This window comes from Montipora capricornis, chromosome 14, assembly GCF_036669925.1.
Source record: "Montipora capricornis isolate CH-2021 chromosome 14, ASM3666992v2, whole genome shotgun sequence".
Taxonomy (NCBI): domain Eukaryota; kingdom Metazoa; phylum Cnidaria; class Anthozoa; order Scleractinia; family Acroporidae; genus Montipora; species Montipora capricornis.
In genome coordinates this window covers 6,333,042-6,353,837 of record NC_090896.1, presented here as the reverse complement: position 1 = coordinate 6,353,837, position 20,796 = coordinate 6,333,042, and the positions used below count along the sequence as shown (strand labels likewise).

The 20,796-nt window shown below is 38.0% G+C and overlaps 2 protein-coding genes across 8 annotated transcripts in view; one reads left to right on the top strand and one right to left on the bottom strand.

Annotated features, from left to right (window-relative positions):
• LOC138033494 (loricrin-like) overlaps positions 1–12,517 on the bottom strand; it is a 37,188-nt gene extending 24,671 nt beyond the window's left edge. The window contains exons 1-4 of one of the 4 annotated variants that reach the window (XM_068881240.1): positions 12,403–12,517; positions 11,602–11,728; positions 10,000–10,102; positions 5,658–5,771 (exon numbers count right to left, since the gene is read on the bottom strand). The gene's annotated coding sequence lies outside the window, so the exon portion shown is untranslated. Of the gene's footprint in view, positions 1–5,657; positions 5,772–9,999; positions 10,336–11,601; positions 12,301–12,402 lie in introns of those variants that run through there. The other 3 variants (XM_068881241.1, XM_068881242.1, XM_068881243.1) reach the window with 3 other exon arrangements.
• The window catches only part of LOC138033491 (uncharacterized), a 43,873-nt gene continuing 23,803 nt past the window's right edge, over positions 727–20,796 (top strand). The window contains exons 1-2 of one of the 4 annotated variants that reach the window (XM_068881237.1): positions 727–796; positions 12,423–12,511. In XM_068881237.1, coding sequence (XP_068737338.1) covers positions 12,427–12,511 — 85 coding nt within the window. In that variant the 5' untranslated portion in view covers positions 727–796; positions 12,423–12,426. Of the gene's footprint in view, positions 797–3,072; positions 3,160–6,596; positions 6,717–12,422; positions 12,512–20,796 lie in introns of those variants that run through there. The other 3 variants (XM_068881236.1, XM_068881238.1, XM_068881235.1) reach the window with 3 other exon arrangements.

Here is a 20,796-nt window from a genome sequence, read left to right as displayed (position 1 = left end):
AATGGGTGTCAGTAAAGAGGTGACTCGGTTGTGTCAACAATATCGACTTCCAATGTAAAAAGAGTGGAGGAAAGGAAAAAAAAACAACCTGTTTTTTTTTTGCAACAATTGGAAAACGTTTATTGACAGTTTTATCCTACAAAGACTAGCCTGCGAGCAGCCTCCCAGTGGTTCGAGGTACATGAAGAGGATGCTTGACTGCTCGACTGTTCGAATGCGCAGGCTAAACAAAGGCAAAAAGGTGTTGTCAGATGCGGTTTACAGTCAGTGGCCACGTCTTCCTATTGCCTTAAGAGGTATACGGTGCCAAAACCCGGTCGAAAAAACATACCGTACACACATAGAGAGACCCACTGCTGTTTACCTAACTAATCTGGAATAGGTAAAACAATTCGATCTTTGATGCAACAAATAAATCACTAGAAGAATTCATTTATAAGAAAATTGTTTAAATTTTTGTAAATAGTAAGTACTAAACAAATTTCTACTTTTGCGCTAAAACAAGTTGCTGGAGGTACTTCGAATTCTGATTATTGATCCCGCTGTTTGTGATATTATTTATCGCTCGGATAAATCGTTTATAAAACGTACTTTCAATTCGTCGAGAATTATCGAGAGGGTAGAGCAGTACAAAAGCTCTTAACGGGGAAACACGTGATCTGTCAAAGTAAAAGAATGTTCCGCCCATATCATGGTTTAAAGACTCTTGAGAGGAAGTCGACAAGCGCTATTAATACCGTAGTTCATTCGTTCAAAAACAAAGCACCCATTGAAAATCCCGGAGCAAAGGAGATAGGTAGGTTCTTAGTAAAGGTTAGTACTACGGTTTATCGCACACTTTTTCCTTAGTGATCATAAAAAAAATCCAACAAACAATTCTTGGTCCAATTCTTGATCCAATCAAAGGAACAGAAAGTGAATGAATCGCATCTCCTGGCTCCGCGCGCACTTCTAAAAAAATAGAACCTTCGTACCGACTTCATTACTAAAGGCGACTTTCAGAACGAGACAGGATACAATAGATGTTATTATTATTATGCTAATAAGTGGCTGGGTATTCAGCAGAAAACCTATATTTTTTTCTATTTTTTACTTTTCTGTCTGCACTTTTAGTGGAACAAATTTTATTCTCAGTGATTTTAGTCTTTAAAAAGTTATATTTGTGAAAGAGCAATCGTTGTGTTATCGTAATACGGGAAGAAGTGGCCACTAACTGTGAAACCGCAGCTGACAATTTAGGCTCCACAAGAGTTTCCTCAATTCATCTGAGTGCATACTCAACCTACTTAAAATGAGGATCACCAATTTAACGTGTAAAAAGGGATTCAAGCTGACACCGGGTTTTAACTGCAATTGCGCACATAGTTACGTACTCCTATCAAATCTCGACCCTTCCCGTTCACTGTTAACAAACAAAATTGTTTTACTGAAAAATTCAAATACATTTCTACTATACAAGAAATTGTAAGACCTTCCAATTACTTAACTGCAGAACTAATACTAAACAATTCTCCGCGCTTTTTGTCAAGGTCATAAGTTTTACAATTCTCCTAATCAGTCCCATGGTGTTTCTGCCAACTCCCTATTTATAAGTAAGATTATTAATGTATAATGCGGTTGTTTATTGTTTCCTACGAAATTCATGTTTGTTGAAGATTTGAAGTGGAATCTCTGTACTTTTTGACCTTTTATCCTACTTCATCTCTTCCAAATTCCGACTCTCTAATTATCTCCGTCGTTCGATAGTTAGAATAGATCCATTCTAGGTCATGTTACTGGGGAGGTCTTGCCCAAGTTCGTTCAGACGGATAATGCGTCTCTAGTATAAAAACGGACAATGATTCGGATGTTTTTCCTGATTTTCCGTCCTCTGTGACAGTCACGAAAAATCGGATTGTTACACAGTTTTGGCATGACATGCGTTGACATCATTTTTGGCAGAAGGCAAGATAAGGAACAGTATTCGTTTTTCAATTTCTCGGAATAACTGCTTTCGTTTTGGATTTTATACAACACTTCATTGAAATTCGTGTCATGCATGATCACTGTGAAACTCGAAAAACCGTGAAGTCCAAACATAACAATACGTCTGCAATGTTAATTGTATGTATAGTGATCAATCAAAGTAAAACCCACAATAGGATACCATAAATAATCATACCAGTGTTCACGGATCTCCGAGATTCGCAGTAACAGTTTGACAGACTGTATTACCTTTTTTTTGCCCTTTCTGTTGCTGGAGTTCTTTTAAGGAAGCTATACCACTTTTTAGTGATCTGTCAAAGTGAAGGAATGTTCCACACTCAATTTAATTAATTCAATGGGTGTCAGTAAAGAGGTGACTCGGTTGTGTCAACAATATCGACTTCCAATGTAAAAAGAGTGGAAGAAAGGAAAAAAAAAAACCTGTTTTCTTTTTGCAACAATTGGAAAACGTTTATTGACAGTTTTATCCTACAAAGACCAGCCTGCAAGCTGCCTCCCAGTGGTTCGAGGTACATGAAGAGGACGCTTGACTGCTCGACTGTTCGAATGCGCAGGCTAAACAAAGGCAAAAAGGTGTTGTCAGATGCGGTTTTACAGTCAGTGGCCACGTCTTTCTATTGCCTAAGAGGTATAGGGTGCCAAAACCCGGTCGAAAAAACATACCGTACACACATAGAGAGACCCACGCGTCAAGCACAAAGAGCTTATCTGCCCAGCTGTTTACCTAACTAATCTGGAATAGGTAAAACAATTCGATCTTTGATGCAACAAATAAATCACTAGAAGAATTCATTTATAAGAAAATTGTTTAAATTTTAGTAAATAGTAAGTACTAAACAAATTTCTACTTTTGCGCTAAAACAAGTTGCTGGAGGTACTTCGAATTCTGATTATTGATCCCGCTGTTTGTGATATTATTTATCGCTCGGATAAATCGTTTATAAAACGTACTTTCAATTCGTCGAGAATTATCGAGAGGGTAGAGCAGTACAAAAGCTCTTAACGGGGAAACACGTGATCTGTCAAAGTAAAAGAATGTTCCGCCCATATCATGGTTTAAAGACTCTTGAGAGGAAGTCGACAAGCGCTATTAATACCGTAGTTCATTCGTTCAAAAACAAAGCACCCATTGAAAATCCCGGAGCAAAGGAGATAGGTAGGTTCTTAGTAAAGGTTAGTACTACGGTTTATCGCACACTTTTTCCTTAGTGATCATAAAAAAAATCCAACAAACAATTCTTGGTCCAATTCTTGATCCAATCAAAGGAACAGAAAGTGAATGAATCGCATCTCCTGGCTCCGCGCGCACATCTAAAAAAATAGAACCTTCGTACCGACTTCATTACTAAAGGCGACTTTCAGAACGAGACAGGATACAATAGATGTTATTATTATTATTATGCTAATAAGTGGCTGGGTATTCAGCAGAAAACCTATATTTTTTTTCTATTTTTTACTTTTCTGTCTGCACTTTTAGTGGAACAAATTTTATTCTCAGTGATTTTAGTCTTTAAAAAGTTATATTTGTGAAAGAGCAATCGTTGTGTTATCGTAATACGGGAAGAAGTGGCCACTAACTGTGAAACCGCAGCTGACAATTTAGGCTCCAAAAGAGTTTCCTCAATTCATCTGAGTGCATACTTAACCTACTTAAAATGAGGATCACCAATTTAACGTGTAAAAAGGGATTCAAGCTGACACCGGGTTTTAACTGCAATTGCGCACATAGTTACGTACTCCTATCAAATCTCGACCCTTCCCGTTCACTGTTAACAAACAAAATTGTTTTACTGAAAAATTCAAATACATTTCTACTATACAAGAAATTGTAAGACCTTCCAATTACTTAACTGCAAAACTAATACTAAACAATTCTCCGCGCTTTTTGTCAAGGTCATAAGTTTTACAATTCTCCTAATCAGTCCCATGGTGTTTCTGCCAACTCCCTATTTATTGCTAAGATTATTAATGTATAATGCGGTTGTTTATTGTTTCCTACGAAATTCATGTTTGTTGAAGATTTGAAGTGGAATCTCTGTACTTTTTGGCCTTTTATGTTATTTCATCTCTTCCAAATTCCGACTCTCTAATTATCTCCGTCGTTCGTTAGTTAGAATAGATCCATTCTAGGTCATGTTACTGGGGAGGTCTTGCCCAAGTTCGTTCAGACGGATAATGCGTCTCTAGTATAAAAACGGACAATGATTCGGATGTTTTTCCTGATTTTCCGTCCTCTCTGACAGTCACAAAAAATCGGATTGTTACACAGTTTTGGCATGACATGCGTTGACATCATTTTTGGCAGATGGCAAGATAAGGAACAGTATTCGTTTTTCAATTTCTCGGAATAACTGCTTTCGTTTTGGATTTTATACAACACTTCATTGAAATTCGTGTCATGCATGATCACTGTGAAACTCGAAAAACCGTGAAGTCCAAACATAACAATACGTCTGCAATGTTAATTGTATGTATAGTGATCAATCAAAGTAAATCTCACAGTAGGATACCATAAATAATCATACCAGTGTTCACGGATCTCCGAGTTTGACAGACTGTATTACCTTTTTTTTGCCCTTTCTGTTGCTGGAGTTCTTTTAAGGAAGCTATACCACTTTTTAGTGATCTGTCAAAGTGAAGGAATGCTCCACACTTAATTTAATTAATTCAATGGGTGTCAGTAAAGAGGTGACTCGGTTGTGTCAACAATATCGACTTCCAATGCAAAAAGAGTGGAAGAAAGGAAAAAAAAAACCTGTTTTCTTTTTGCAACAATTGGAAAACGTTTATTGACAGTTTTATCCTACAAAGACTAGCCTGCGAGCAGCCTCCCAGTGGTTCGAGGTACATGAAGAGGACGCTCGACAGCTCGACTGCTCGACTGTTCGAATGCGCAGGCTAAACAAAGGCGAAAAGGTGTTGTCAGATGCGGTTTTACAGTCAGTGGCCACGTCCTCCTATTATCTTAGTGGCATAGGGTGCCAAAACCCTTTGGAGAAGAACGTACCGTACATACATAAAGAGACCCATACGTCAAGCGCAAAGAGCTTATCTGCCCAGCTGTTTACCTAACTAATCTGGAATAGGTAAAACAATGGGATCTTTGATGCAACAAATAAAGGACTAGAAGAATTCATTTAATTGTTCAAATTTCAGTAAGGTATTTCGAAGATCGTTATTAACACTTTCACTTTTAAGTTATTTCTAATTGAATTTCTTGAAAACGTCAGTTTTGAATGAGGTATGAGTGAGAAGTCAATGATATTGGCTTAAGAACTGGCTTAAAAATCAGGCTTAAAAATTGTGGTTTTCAAAAAATAAAGGCCACTAACGTCTCTAGTATAAAAACGGATGCTTTCCTGATTTTCAGTCCTGTGTGACAAAATCGGATTGTTTCACATTTTTGGCATGACATGTGTTGACATCATTTTTGGCAGAAGGGAAGATACGTCAACTCAAAATGAATGGTATTCGTTTTTCAATTTCTCGGAATAACTGCTTTCGTTTTTGGTTTTATACAACACTTCATTGAAATTCGTGCCATGCTTGATCACTGTGAAACTCGAAAACCGTGAAGTCAAAAATAACCGTGAATATTTCTGGAATGTTAATTGTATGTATAGTGATCAATCAAAGTAAAACCCACAATAGGATACCATAAATAATCATACCAGTGTTCACGGATCTCTGAGTTTCGCAGTAAGAATTTGACAGACTGTATTATCTTTCTTTGCCCTCTCTGTTGCTGGAGTTCTTTTAAGGAAGCTATACCACTTTTTCGTGATCTGTGATAGTGCAAAAATGTTCCACCCTTAATTTAATTAATTAAATCTGTGTCAGTAAAAAAGGTGATTTGATATTTCTCTGATGAGTAATATCTCTGTGAGGCCTAAAAAACACGGCCGAAAATGCATTTGAAGAATATTGAAAATTTTGCAAACAGGTCCATTAGCTAAGCACATGTTAAACAACACACGGTGTTAGGAAGCCAAACGCCAATGTTAATTGTGCAAGAGCCTACTATTGGACCAATTGCAAGTTGCAACTATCAATAGAATACTCGTTCCCAAAGCGAAGCGAAAGGTCCTTGGAACGAGGTTACTTAATTTTATGTAAGTGCAGAAAAGTAAAATAGTCGAGCATATTTGGCATAGTAATTAGAATACAAGGTGTTCTTTTTTTATGAGCACGCTTTTAAACTGAAAATTTATCGCCTACAAATACAAAGAGAGCTCCAGTTTAAGAAAAGAAGTTACGTAATTAATGAAATGAAATAACACATTTTGACTTACTGCCATTGTAAAAGGTAACGTAACAAAGTGACAGTTCTTCGCGTGAAAAACGTTGTTACGATAGAAACGAAACGATAGATAAAAGCAATGATCGCGCAACCAATTCCTTTCAAGAAAAAGTGTACACAATAGCAACTACCTCCTCTTGAAAATCAATTATCTTAATAAGTAGTTCTTTGATATTGATTTAGTAATAAAAATCTGCGATCAGCATTTTGTGACAGAACACGGTTTCGACTTAGAACTACGAGGTCATCATTTTTTGATATCAGCCCTTTCCAGAATACAAGTCGGAAGACCAAAGACGAAATCAGATCTAGAGTGAAGGAAAGACAATGTGTTGGATATCATTTCCAGTGTGGTCTGTGTGATGCAAGTTATGTCGGATACACGTGCCGACACTTACATCAACGCATTTAAGAAGACAACGGATCAGCGGTTGGTGAACACACAATGTCGTCCCCAGAGTCCCCTTTTCTTTTGGTCAGCACTAAAAACACGGACTCTGGCCACTTCCAATTTATGCACAGTTGTAGTGAAGGTCCACTTTTGTAACCGTTGACAACCACTGTTGTTTCAAATTTCTGACCGTGCGTAGACGATCCGGAAGGCCATGATTTGCGGACTTCCTGCCTTGGAAGTGGCCAGGGTCCGTGTTCTTGGTGCTGACCAAAAGAAATGCGGACCCTGGGTAAGCAGAGAGGCATTCTGTCTGCACGTGCGCTACTTTGAGAGTTCTTTCATGAGCGTATCCGCTGGCCCGCCATAAGCAGCAACCAATTAAAATAATGGTGGTCTTCGTTGCGAAAAGTTTCAACTTCGTGTTGTTTATCTTCCTTGTCTTACGTGTAGACGGTGTCAAAAGATCGAGAGACGGTTAGGCTGTTTGTGGCAAAAGTCACAACAAAGTAATTTTAAACAATAAGAGAAAAACCATAATTTATAAAGTTGTTTTGGTACGGCACTTTTCAAGGAGTCAGTAACTTAATCTGTATAGTTATTTGCGAAAGTTGCAGAATTCGAAGGGCTCTTTAAACACACTTTCACACAGGACAAACATTAACCGCGTTAGTTTTGACTCCAACCTATGTGTTTACCTCTCAATGTACTCTCTTCTGCGTGCATGCAACTCTGTAGGGCGTTCTTGTTTTAAATGTGATTTCAGCTCCATTTCAATTATGAAAATAAATGTTCACACCCAAAGTTTACGGTAGCTTGCCCTTTTTGTTTGTAAGTTTGTTGGCATTATTGTATGGAGCACCTTCCGTCTCAGTGAAAATTATTTAGTTTACATGGTGTTAGTTTCAGGGAGCTAGAGCTAGATACATGTAGCTGGTTAAGGTTTTGAGTTTCAGCATATCCCCAAATCCCACCAACATCAAAATAACGGTCTCATTCCGTGTTGAGCTAATCTTCATAGTAATAATGATGTCCAAGAACTCATTTCACAGCACCTTCTTGAGGGACCTGGTTTTAATGCTACATCACCGGGCATCGATATCAACAGAACCAGACTGAAAACCTCGGTACTTTGTTGTTTATGCTGAGCTTACTATAATTTGAATAACACACAATGTAACAAACACAAAACTAGTTATTTCTTGTGCTTAGAAGTTCTGATTCGAAAAAGACAGACACCGATATCACACATATGAATGTTTGACTCAATTTTGACAGCTGCCTGTGATTTAATACGGCTCAGGTTACCTGAAACATTTGTAGGACGATCTTCGATTAAATGCATACAGATCTATTGAGAAACTCTTATGCACGAGCAGCAGCAGCAGCTGTAGACAGTAACGGAGCTTACATTTTGCTTAACAAACTTCGTCTTGTTATAAAGTCTCATTAGTTTTCTCAGTGGAACTCTCGAAATTAATTATGTTGGAAACATGTGCAACGTGATGCAACGTGCCCGCTTCTGCTCACCAACGAGTCGTTTCGCCAACGGTCAGTTCCCAAACGTCTCGGGTCAGTTCACCAACGTCTGATTGACCGTAAAAGCTTCCTCACTATTATCACTTTGGCTGTGAATCAAACCCCAGAACTAAAGCGTTAATGACGGAGCGATCTCGCAGCAAAAACACTAAGTTAACGTCATTATCAGTCATTATCAGTCATTATTTTTCGGCTCTTCCGGAAAATCTTTCGTACGTTTCACGAAAAACAGAATTATTAATTTAAGAAACTTTTTTTCAGTTTCACAAATAAACAAAGTAATTCATGAATTGTCGATGTCCTGAAACGAAGAACAGTGAAGTGATAACGATGCATAACCCAAATCAAAAGCGCTAGACCATATTTGCAAAATTCGAACTATGGTATATGGTACTCTATTAAAGCAAGTCCATCACTCCCGGTTCTCCTAACCTTACTTTTTACCATAAATACGTCGGTAAAAAGCTGATGTGTAAACACTTCTCTCCCGGGACGTAGCTCTGCACTCCATCATGAAACTCCAGTTTAGTACCATTCCTTTTCTTCTCTTCAGAACATCCCTTATACTCGCGCCATTCCTTTTCATTTTTTCCGAAGATCACACGATTATTCGCTTATTTGCTAACGGGACGATCAAGGAGACTCGTTATGCGCAAGCACGCATCCACTCGGAGCTTCAGCACGGGCAACCGGATGTGAGCTGTTTTCCCTTTTAACTTGTCTTCACACAACCACATTTACATTGCTAAGTATCTTTTCTCCATTAGAGATGATTAGTGTGAAAATCTGGGAGAAACGACTGTCCTGCCACGCGAAATGTCCTCTTCCGGCTGCCGTCCGCGTCTAAAAAACACGTGTGCTTAAGCTCTGTAATCGCACAACAAGCCCAGCAAAACAAACTGGCGTCATACTGTGTTCGATCTTCAATCGCTCGAGCACGTGCAGACAGATTGTCCACCTGCTAACAAGATAATGAAACCGAACAACATCATGCGAAGTTTTACCATTCTAAGAAAGTGCCAGAGCAAACTCGATTGTCTTATTTTTCAAATACTTTTTTATTAAGGAGTGAAACCAACACAAAATAAACAGTGCGACTCGATCCGCGCGAAGTTATTTGTTTAGACATAGTTAATAAAGGGGACTGGTTTGGAAGCTCGGCAAACATCAAAGGAGCAAACAAAGATGCCAAGATTTAGGTTGGTGAGTCCACGACCGTGCACAATCTTTCGTTTTGCGCTCATACACTATGCATGAATTACGTAACCAACACGTTTCTATTGGCTAGTTCCTCAGTACGAAGTAAACAACTATTGTGTTTTGTGCACTGTCAAACCCAAAAAAGAGAACAAAAACCTACAACAAAGAAATTAGTCGGGTTTCATAACCATTCCCCTCTATTAACTAAGGTTTAGACAGCTCTTAAGCGTGAAGTTATTCGTTTATTCAATTCTTTTAAGCTCAATCGATTTTTCAATGATTTCACTGTTTTAGGTTTTTCATTGTTTATAAGTTCCTATTCCACTTTTTATCACATTTTGACATTTCTCATCCGTTTTTATACTGTGATATGATAATGTATGCTGATTTTAATATTTTATTCAGAACTTGAAAATGACCTCCCTATCGCTGATTTTTATTACTAAGTAAATCAATTCATTGATAAATATGAGTTTATGACACATGGAAACACAAACATAGCTAGAAAGGAATGGTTCGCAGTTTATTCAAAAGCCCTTCAAAATTAAAGAAATAGAGAGTTTTTTAAAGTTAAAATTCTCACCTTCATATCATCCTGATGCCCTTATCCACTTTCACTTTGATGACAGTGTCACGATCTCCTTTTCACGGAAAAGAGTTTTCGTGAAATAATTGTGAGAGTTATGCTACGGATAAAGTAAAAGTTAGTCGTAATTTATTGTTTTTGTAACATTTAGATAAATGGAGGTTGAAAAAACATGATAAAGTGCCCCCAGGAACCAGTTGGTTCAAGCCCCTCTCATTGATGGTACTGAAATATATTCAGCTTCAGCAGCGAAGCGCTCCCAGATTAGCCAAGCCAGACCCGTGTTCAGATTAAAGTGCTTTTTTTCTCATATATACTTGACCTTAGGTTTAAAGGAAGTAATAACATTGAAGACAAGACAAATAAGAAAAGGAAACCGTCTCTGGTCTCAATTTATAGCACCTCGATAACCAAAGCGCACTCTTGGAGGGTTGCAAAAGTAAGCGAAAAGGGACAACCTTCTCCGCGCTAATCGTATAATTCCTAATAGGTCATCAGAATGTAGATTGAAAACGAAAATAACTGACGAATTTTCGTGAAAAGAGACAGCATATCCACCATAAATGTATGACTTCTGACTGAAAGACCAAAAGGCTTGGCCCATGAGGTTTTGGATTCACTTCCTAAACCAAAAGATAAACATTTTTCATTGACCATTTATTTTGAGGAACTCTGCTCGAAATTTTCCGACTGGTGAGGCAGAGCAGTGTAAATGATAACTTTTTCCAGTTCTTAATTGTAATTAGTATAAATACACAGGTGATTATACAAAATCGCGCGATCTCATTGGCTCGCTATCTCGGATTATCAGCCGATAATCACCTCGACGGACAAAATGGCTGCCAGTAGTCGTTTTGCCACTGTAAGTGAAGATTATTTCGCGTTGAAATGTTTTTTTTTTCCCTCTTTTTTGAAATAATCACCTGTGTATTTATACTAAAACAATTATTCGCCTCAGGCTCAGTGATTATCGGCGAATATTCACCGAGACTTCGTCTCGGTGAATATTCGCCGATAATCACTGAGCCTGAGGCGAATAATTGTCAAATAATAATTACGTGCTGCCGCTTACTCATAGCCCAAAGAGCCCGACTCTGCAAATGTCTTTGCGTGCCCATTCGTCCAATGAAAAATCTTTTTGTTATTGAAATTGCATTAATTAATAGGATCATTTGAACCGTTTCGTATTGAAGTTTAGATGCGATCATTTGGAGCTTTTTTTGTTGAATGCCAGGAGTGTCCGTTTAGAATTTTATTGAACGTTGTGCAGGATCATTTTGAGCGTTTATGACTGAAGGTTGGATCAGGTGATGAATGAGTTCAATTGATTTAAAGCTTCACTGGGAACATTTGGACGGATTTTGATTGAACGTTGAATAGGATGATTCAGAGAGTCTTTTTTTTATTGAAGGTTGGGTGGGATCATTTGTCATTTGAATTATTAGAGTATTGTTGTAGCCCCCGTCCGTTACCCCTCCCTCCCCCCCCCCACAAAGAAAACAACAACAATAACAAAATTCTATTTAGGATCAACAAGAAGGAAACTAATCTGGCAATTAAGTGATCCAATGGGACTCGGAGCCTATGGTTTCTGCCTACCGTTTACACCAAAACGTTGACAAATAACGCCGACAAAACAGGTTTTCTTGAATACAGATGACGTGTTTTTGTGTAACCAGGTGCCACGACACATTTCGAAAACCATTATCGATAAGAGTAAAAGTTCCTGAAAGCGATAATATTCCCAACTTAGCATAGAGAAAAACTAGGAACTAAGGACATCTACTAACACACTCATCAACAAAGAATGATCAAGTAGTTGGGCAGCCTCACACCACCCATCCCACCGTGCTTGCAACGCAAAATTCAGTAGTTATAAAGCTAGAGGACGAGCTAGAAAGAGATGAATTGATGTAGGCAACGGAACCATACAACATTTCCCTAACCCGTGACCGGATAATTGAAAACGAAAAATGGCACTCTTAGAATTGATAAGTTTGAACAGGCCCTAAATGTAACCAACGCGTAAACGAGGAACACGAGAAGCCGGAGCAGTTCAACTTTCTTTTAGTTTAGCTTCTGATTGGTTGATAAATTAACACGTGATTTTTCATAGACCACTCACATTGAGTAAATTAGCAAATTGATGCAAAAGTCCGTTCGAGTTCAATTTTAATCTCTTTTGCAAAACGTGGCCAAGTGCTATAATTATTTTTTTGGGTAATTAGTTGCAATCTTATACGTGTATGCGTGGAAAGTAAACTTCGACTGAAGAATTCGCGCTTCGCCTTGCTTTGAAAGAGAAATTGAAGTAAACTGCAATTAAAGGAGCCTTAAAGAATTCAGTATTTGCACTTTGCTCAAAAGTTTACGTGTGAGACTGAAAAGTTTATAACTCACAGTGTTGTCTTGTTTTGCAGAAACATGGATGTTCCGAAAACAGCGTTTTTCCTTCTGATTACCTTGTTCTCAGTTGCTGTGATATCAAATGCTTCTGAGGGACAGACAGGTAACTAACAACAATAAAGAGAAATAAACACATGATGATGACAACAACAACAACAACAACAACAAACTTTGGGTGTGTTCCTTTCGGCGAGTCCAAAAACGGATTTTTGATCAAAGATTCAGCAGATTTCACAGTCGAAAGGAAAGCAAAATCCGAAAAAAGTTTTGTAACTTTGGCAACCTTGCAAATGCGTTCGAGATAGCTGCGTCAAAACACCTGATGTGTTTTTTTCTCCTTTTTGACGAAGACTGCGATGAAACTTTGGAAGGGTGATTTCATCGTCAATTCAAACAGTGAGAATATCGTCTTGGAGTTAATCGCACAACCTCAGAGGAAGAAGCCTAAACCAAACCCTAACCCTTACGCTAACCTGTGGCAGACCGTGAGATTTGCCGACCAACAAGATCAAGTGCGTATCGTGTTTACAAGCGAGTTTGTAAAGCAATTGCAGTTAATTTTTGCCATGGATTTAACAACTTTCCCAGTGGTCAAAAGGCGAGAGAGGAGAACGAAAAATATGAAGAAATGAGACGTTTTCCTAGAGTAAACACAAATGCATGTGAAGGCGCGAAAGAAGGTTTTCACGTACTGGACCCTTTCGGCAAAAAGGTGCATGCTGTGTAATCAGGAAAAAGTACATGATGAATTTACACACTTCGGAGTGAGAGTGACTTATCAAAGTTTTATTGTGATGGTTTGTAAACGAAAATTTAGCGTTTGTCATAAAGTTTTCTTGATTAAATAATGCTGAGTGTTTGATTCTATGCTTATATACCAGTATGAGTTGTGTAGAAGCTATTCGAGTCCGTGAAATGGAGAAAATGTATCATGAAAATGCGGGTAGTCAAGCAATTGACGCTTCGTTGTTCGAGTCAAAACACTTCTTCTACAGTCGATTTTATCACTTTTCGAGTTATCGTTTTTCTCTCAGATGAAAGATATGGCTTTCGAAGACTTTCTGGAGTGGAGCGTTCGCCAACTCCAGTTTTATTTCAGGATGAGAAGAGGAAAGTCGACAACAGGAAACAACAAAGATCGGGCAGTCAAGCAATTGCCTGTGGATTTTGAAATTAAAACCCAAAACCCCTTGGTTTTTCGTTAATTCTCATTCATAGCGCAACAGACGATTTCACCACAACAAGATCATCCGAATCCTTCGGTGATTAAGTTAGAACTTGGTGCACATGCTATCTCTTAAAATAAGAGTAGGCTTTGCGTGCCTTATCGGTGTCAAAGGCCTTTGTTTCGGAGAATATAGAGGAATATTTGTGCCAAAAGCGGCCAGATCGCTTACATCTAGATTTCGTGGATTTTCAATACCACACTTACTCTGAATTCTGTTATACCCTCTTTCGAGCCGATTGGAAATATCCTTTGAGCAATCAACAATCGGGTCGTTTGACTCGAAAACGACGAGAGCGCGTGCAACGAGATATTTCTTATTTTCTGTTGTCGATTTTCCTCTCCTCGTCCTGAAATAAAACTGAAGTTGACCAACGGTCTACTCCGGAAAATCTTCGAAAGCCATATCTTCCATCTGAGAGAAAAAAAGATAACTCGAAAAGTGATAAAATTGACTCGAAAAGAAATGTTTTGACTCGAACAACGAAGCTTCAATTACTTGACTGTCCGCATTTCGGCATGTTCATGATAAATCTTCTTCAATTCATTTCACGGACTCGAATAGCTTCTATTCAACTCATACTGGTAAATAAGCATAGAATTAAACACTTACCTTGATTTGATCGAGAAAACTTTATGACAAACGGTTAGTCTTTGTTCGTAAACCAGCTCAGGAAAAAACTTTGATAGGTCACTCTCACTTCCATGTCTATAGATTCATCATGCACATTATCTTGATTACACATCATGCACCGTTTTGCCGAAAGGGTCTATATGCTCCCGCTGGAAAAACCGCTGTTAAAGGTGATTAATTTCAAATCCCCTGTGAAAGGAACGCCTGTGGATTTAGATTTAAGGATTTCAAATCCTATGAATCTTTTTTCAAAAATGATTCGATAGATAAACAAATCCGGATTTGGATTTGCTGAAAGGAATGCGAAATCTTTTTCAAGATCAGAAATCGGTTTTTGGATTCGCCGAAAGGAACACACCCTTTATTTACATTTCACTTTGTAATTTTAATTTAGTTACATGACTTGAGGTAATTTTTTAACAGAAAGAACCAAAAAATACATAACGGGTAAGGAATTGCTTAGCCATGGTCTAAATAAACCGTTAAGGTTTCCGAGCTAGATACTAGTCTTGTATTGATTCAGTTTAATTAATATGAAGACATCAGGAGCAAAAAAAAACATGCAAAGCAAAACAACAAAACACCCACACAACACTTAAACACAGACCGGAAACAAAATAAACTACGAAAAGAATATTTCACTCAAACTATTGACTGTAATAATTAATTTGCTTGATTAACAAATATTGTTTTACTTTGTTACAGAAATTAAAGTGTTGTATATGATTTAGTTCAGTGGGTAATTCCTGCCACAGTTAAACAGCCGTAGCCGATATAGTTCATTTATCACTATTTGTACTAAAACGTACTTTATAGAAATTGGTCTTATGCCTATCTTGTATTATATGAATGAGGACGGCTGGCATCGCGGAAGTGTTGATAAAAACTAACTGGTAATTGCTTTTTGTGCCATCGATGTTTTCGACAGGGAGTAAATCTAGTAGGTTTAATAATGGAAGAACACTTTCAGTGTGTTTAGCATACAAGATGTTAAGAAATATCGGACGAACAATGTGATTTTGTTTAACCTGAATTTTCTTTAAGTTGGAAGTAGATGCGCTGCCCTAGGAAATATAGCATAGATTTATATGGATAGATTACAGTATAACAAAGTTGCTTAAGCTGTTTAAGAAATATCCCTGTATTTCTAGAAATTCTTGAACAACAGATATAAGCTATACCAATTCATTGCTTTATCACTGAATTAAGACATGAAATATATATATATATATATATATATATATAACTAACTTACGCGTGCGTAAGATCATTGAAGCGTAAAGATTGAAGCGTGCGTAAGATCATTGAAGCGCTAGAAATCCGCAAGCATGAGAACGTTATGAATGGTTGCAATGGACGAGCTCTAAATCTAGATTAACACCATCAAATTAATGAGCTATTGTACTAAGTTTTTTTTACATAAACCAATCTTGTACTTATAATCTTCATTCACTGACGAAGCTCTAAACGGCGAAACGTTTGAAGTATTTAACCGATTAGAAACATATATGCCTCAAGAAGTTATTTCTTTATTACATTATCTATCGAGGCATGGCTACACCTTTCTTCTTATATAACTCTCTAACTACAAAAATCTAGCAGCAGGAATAGAGAGAAGGTAGGGCATGAAACCAACTGGTATAGAGTGATCTTTGATGATATCATCGTTAACAGTTTATCTCATTAAAGGGAAAGTACGGTCCAGAAAAAGTTTCTCTGAATCGAAAGTTCTTTACCTGTATTGTCATACTTGACCACTCATTTGGGCCAATGTTGTTTAAATAGCCAACAATAACGCTTCAATAGGCAAATTTAAATTGAAATCCGCCATCTTTGTTTTTGCATATGCAAACGCGGCTATGACGTAAGCAATAGTCAAGGGTTTCTCCGGATGACTAAATGTATTTGATGACAAGAAGAAAAACACAGGCGAGGAGAGCAATACTTTGTAGACTCGAATCTTAATTAATCCAGAGGCTAAATTGTATTGATATTGGCTCCACCTCTGAGCAGATTTACCTCGCAGTGGTTAAACAGGGTTTTATCTGTGAGTTATATACAGGGCCCGGTTGTTCGAAAGCCGATTAACTTAATCCAGGATTAGCGTAAACTTTGGTTTAATTTTTTCAACTTTTCGGTGGAAGTTTCTTTTGGTTATTTTTGGTTTTCAAGATTGACTTCCTCTAAAGTAAAATTTTGCCAAATATCAGCGTTGTACAACATTTGGCAGTAGAGAAATAATCTCCTTGGTAAATTTTTAATCTGCGATTAGCGTTAACCGGCTTTCGAACAACCGGGCCAAGGAGTTTTACAAAGCGAAAGAGAGCTAGCAATGCTATCCCGCGCTCATTGCTGTGAAATAAATGCCTGGAAATCAAGTTCAATCTGTCTACCGTGGCTTTCTATGAGATCCCTGTTACAACTTCAAAACAAACGATCGATTTATATTTTTACAATGACTGCAAAAATTCTCGCGCGCTCATTAACTAATTTTTATTGTCAATAAGCGGACAGACACATAAATTTATAATTTATGCGATAATGACGCGATATTACTTGCGTCAGATTGAAGTTTCGCGCATTTTTGTCTCGCTTTCTTCTCGTTTTTTTGACTTAATTTTGACCCCTCTGCCTTTTTGGTATGGTAAAAAACAAATTGATGTCAGTTTTTCAGTTTTTCTAGACTTGGGAACACATATAAAAATTAAAAAAACCGAAGCTTACAACGGAAATTTAAAATTTAAAGAAAAGTTAAATAAAATGAAATAAAACGTGGATGGATTCCTTAAACGTGAAAACCTGACTGCTATATTGTCTGTTGGGGTCTGTCATTTTACCAAGGAGGACTTCAAGCGGGATCTTCAGGTATATGAATATTGGTCTTGGTGACATTCGCTTCATACGGAAATCTCAGTCAACTAGTCCAAAATATTATTATATTGGAGCGAGAAAACTGAACCAAGCCATGTATAGACGACTTTCACTGTTATGCGCTGTGGTTAAATTTTGTTAGCAGTATAGAAACTACTGAAACGATTTACTCTTACCATTTGATGGAAATGTATAAATCGATCGTTCGTTTTGAAGTTGTAACAGAGATCTCGTAGAAAGCCACGGTAGACAGATTAAACTTGATTTCCAGGCATTTATTTCACAGCAATGAGCGCGGGATAGCATTGCAAGCTCTCTTTCGCTTTGTAAAACTCCTGCATAACTCACATATAAAACCCTGTTTAACGACCAGGGGTGGATACAGACTAGTGCAACTAGTTTCCAGAAACTAGTTAGAATCGTTAAGAGATTTTAAAAAACCTAAGAAAACCATGCCAGAAAGTCTCAACCGCAAGATGCCAATTCGTCCCAGGTGTTTAATTATAATACAGAATTTGTAAATTCCAACTGCACTGCATTTTTTTGGCCAGCCTCCAGCGGACCAGCGCCTTGAGTTTCACTGAGCCCAGTCCTCAACCCTTCCCCCTTCCCCTCCGTAGATCTCTGCTCAATTTATGTGCACTAGTGCAAATTTTCTACTGTTTCCTGTGCACTAGTCAAAACTCTCTTTCATTGGCTGACCATAATTGTGCACCAGTCAAAGTCTGTTCTCATTGGCTGCTGCGATTCCGTGCATTGGTCGTGAACTAATCGATCTGAGCGACGTGCATGGCGTCGCTACTTTCAAGGGAGCCTGTTTGTCGAAAGGAAGACTGTTCACCGTTTGATATCGGTATCATGTAGAGAGTCATTAACTCGTTTACCGGCGCTGAAAAGTTTCGGTTTATTGAAAGCGCCTGCAAGCCAGGTCTACTATCTGTTTAATTTCGGAATGAAGTGTGGCAAAAATGGTGCCAAATTAGAGAAACTGTTTCGATCCCCGCTTACATTTTGGATGACGGCGCGTGGAAGGTTCGACAGCCATTCGAGCGGAAAGTCAGAAATTCACAAATTTTCTGTCATGGCAATGCAGAATTTCTTGGCTGCAATGAGAAGGCAAACCGACCCCACTGACCAGCAGTTAAACCGGTTGATTCAAGCCCAGATCGATGAAAATCGAGAGAAAACGAAATCGACTGTAAAAACTGTAATATTTTGTGGTCAAAGTTGAGGGGGAAACGAGATGACAACCCTGATGACAGCAATCTCCAAGGAAATTTTTAAGCCCTTCCGGAGTTTTGTATCAACAGTGGTGATGTAAGAACCTTTCTTCACTTTGAATTTAAAACTAACTCTGGTACAAAACAGTTTCTTTTGCCTTGGGCTTGTAGGTCGGGAACCTCCTCGTGGTGGAGCCTAGAAATATTTATATGGCTTTTTGTTTAATATGAATACATGATGCAGCAGATAACCTACCGGTTAGTAACCTTTGTGGCTGTCTTAGTTGGTGTTTATAGAAGAATCCGCCTTACAAGAAGGGGTTTCTCTCTACTAATTAAAACATTCATTAATCAGTAGGTAGTTTTGGGGAATAGTGTGTGTGTGGATGGTGAGTTGAGGGAAAATCATAGACAAAAGTTATGGTTAGTCTGTAAAATGAGGGGGAGATGTTCACAAAGCAAACTCTCAACCCCAAAGTAAGGTTAACAAATGAAACAAACTCTGTGTGAAATTTAAAATGTAATCTCAGAAACAGTCAGATAGTACATGTACAAAAAACTAAATCAAGTAGGAGGGATGAATAAATATTTGACCATGAAAATTATTCGTTCTTAAAAATGGGAATAATAAAGATGAAAAATCTTTACACTAAAATCTTCGTTCTTAGAAAAAAATATGGAAAAAACTAAAGAAATCCCATGGAATATGAAACACCAGTTCCACGAGGCAAATCCAAAAATCCCAAGTATAAAGACAAGCTGACTGCGACACCATTAGGCTCGTAAATGGCTGCGAATCTTCAGGGGTAGAGCCAGAGGAGCCTGGAAACATTTATATGGCTAATACCCGACTGGACAATGTGATATAATTAGAATAGTTACTTAGATAAGCTTTCTGCTTCTTATGTAGTAACACCTATGATATGTTGAACATTATTTTTATAAAATAGTTTTTAGTACGTGTTTGCCAAGAAAAATTGCTAAATTTTGTGGATTTAAAGCAAATTTTTATACTTGTTTTGATCCTAAATATTTCCAAATATGAACCAGATTGCAATATAGAGCATCCAAGTTTCAAAAATCTTCCGGGGGGGAGGGGAGGGCAAGCTCAGGGCTACGTCATTCGATTTTAAGTCTCATTGACAAATTTATTTTGGTGGAAACTAGTCACACAAATTGCTCGATCGACCCCTGAATCGACCACGACGTAAATCTGTTCAGAGGTGGAGCCAACATCAATACAGTTTAGCCTCTGGATTAAGATTCAAGTCTACAAAGTATTGCTCTCCTCACCTGTGTTTTTCTTCTTTTCATCAAATACATTTAGTTATCCGGAGAAACCCTTGACTATTGCTTACGTCATAGCCGCGTTTGCATATGCAAAAACGAAGATGGTGGATTTCAATTTAAATGTGCCTATTTTTGAAGCGTTATTGTTGGCTATTTAAACACATTTAGTCCAAGTGAGTGGTCAAGTATGACAATACAGGTAAAGAAATTTCGATTCAGAGAAACTTTTTCTAGACCGTACTTTTCCTTTAAAGCAATTTGGCTTTGATATCAAGCGAATTATTAGCCATCAAAAACTAAGAAATTGTTGTGTGGTAAAAGCGCTAATGATTCCACGCATTCTTTGTAAAATTTCGCATTTTCAGAGCATCGTTGCTCAGATGTTAGGGAGTTTAAGAAACGACCACTGCTACGACTACGACATCGCCACAAAAGAATAATATCATTGGTTAGAAGAGCATAAATAATCGTGCTGTGCGTGCAGAACTGATTTTAGCAGGTATGTTTGCGGTCCTCTGCATAACGACGACGTGAAATCACCAAATTTGAGGTTTTGACGACAACGTAAGCATGCAACAGAGAATCTTTCATTTTCTGTTTTCACTCTGAAACCGCTCATATCGCCCATATTGTAGGACGAGATCGAGACTGAATAATATTTGGAACACCAACATTGGCCACCGTGACGTCATAAACGCTCTATACCAGTTGCCCTTGGTCTCATCAAGAAGATCAAAAATGAAATGGGTAACGGAATGCGGCATAGAAGACGAAGAATGTATTAACTGGCATGGTACTTACCAACTAGCTTTTAAGTGCTGTACAAGCACAAGACTTCTCGAATTCCAGTTCAAGGTTTTGCACAGACGAATAGCAACTAACGAATTCGTAGTTAAAATCGGCCTACAAGACGACCAAAACTGCTCCTTTTGCAAAGATGAACCAGAAAAACGTAGTCACCTCTTTTGGTCCTGTCCCAGAGTGACCGATTTTTGGACCTTCTTAATACAACGCTTTATTTCGTCTCTTATAGCATTAGGTTTGATGCCAAACTCCTCCAAAAATCACTGTCAAATGAATTTTTCCCTCCTTTTAGCAAGACATGATATCTGGATTTGTAAAAACAATAAAACGCTACCAAAGGTAGA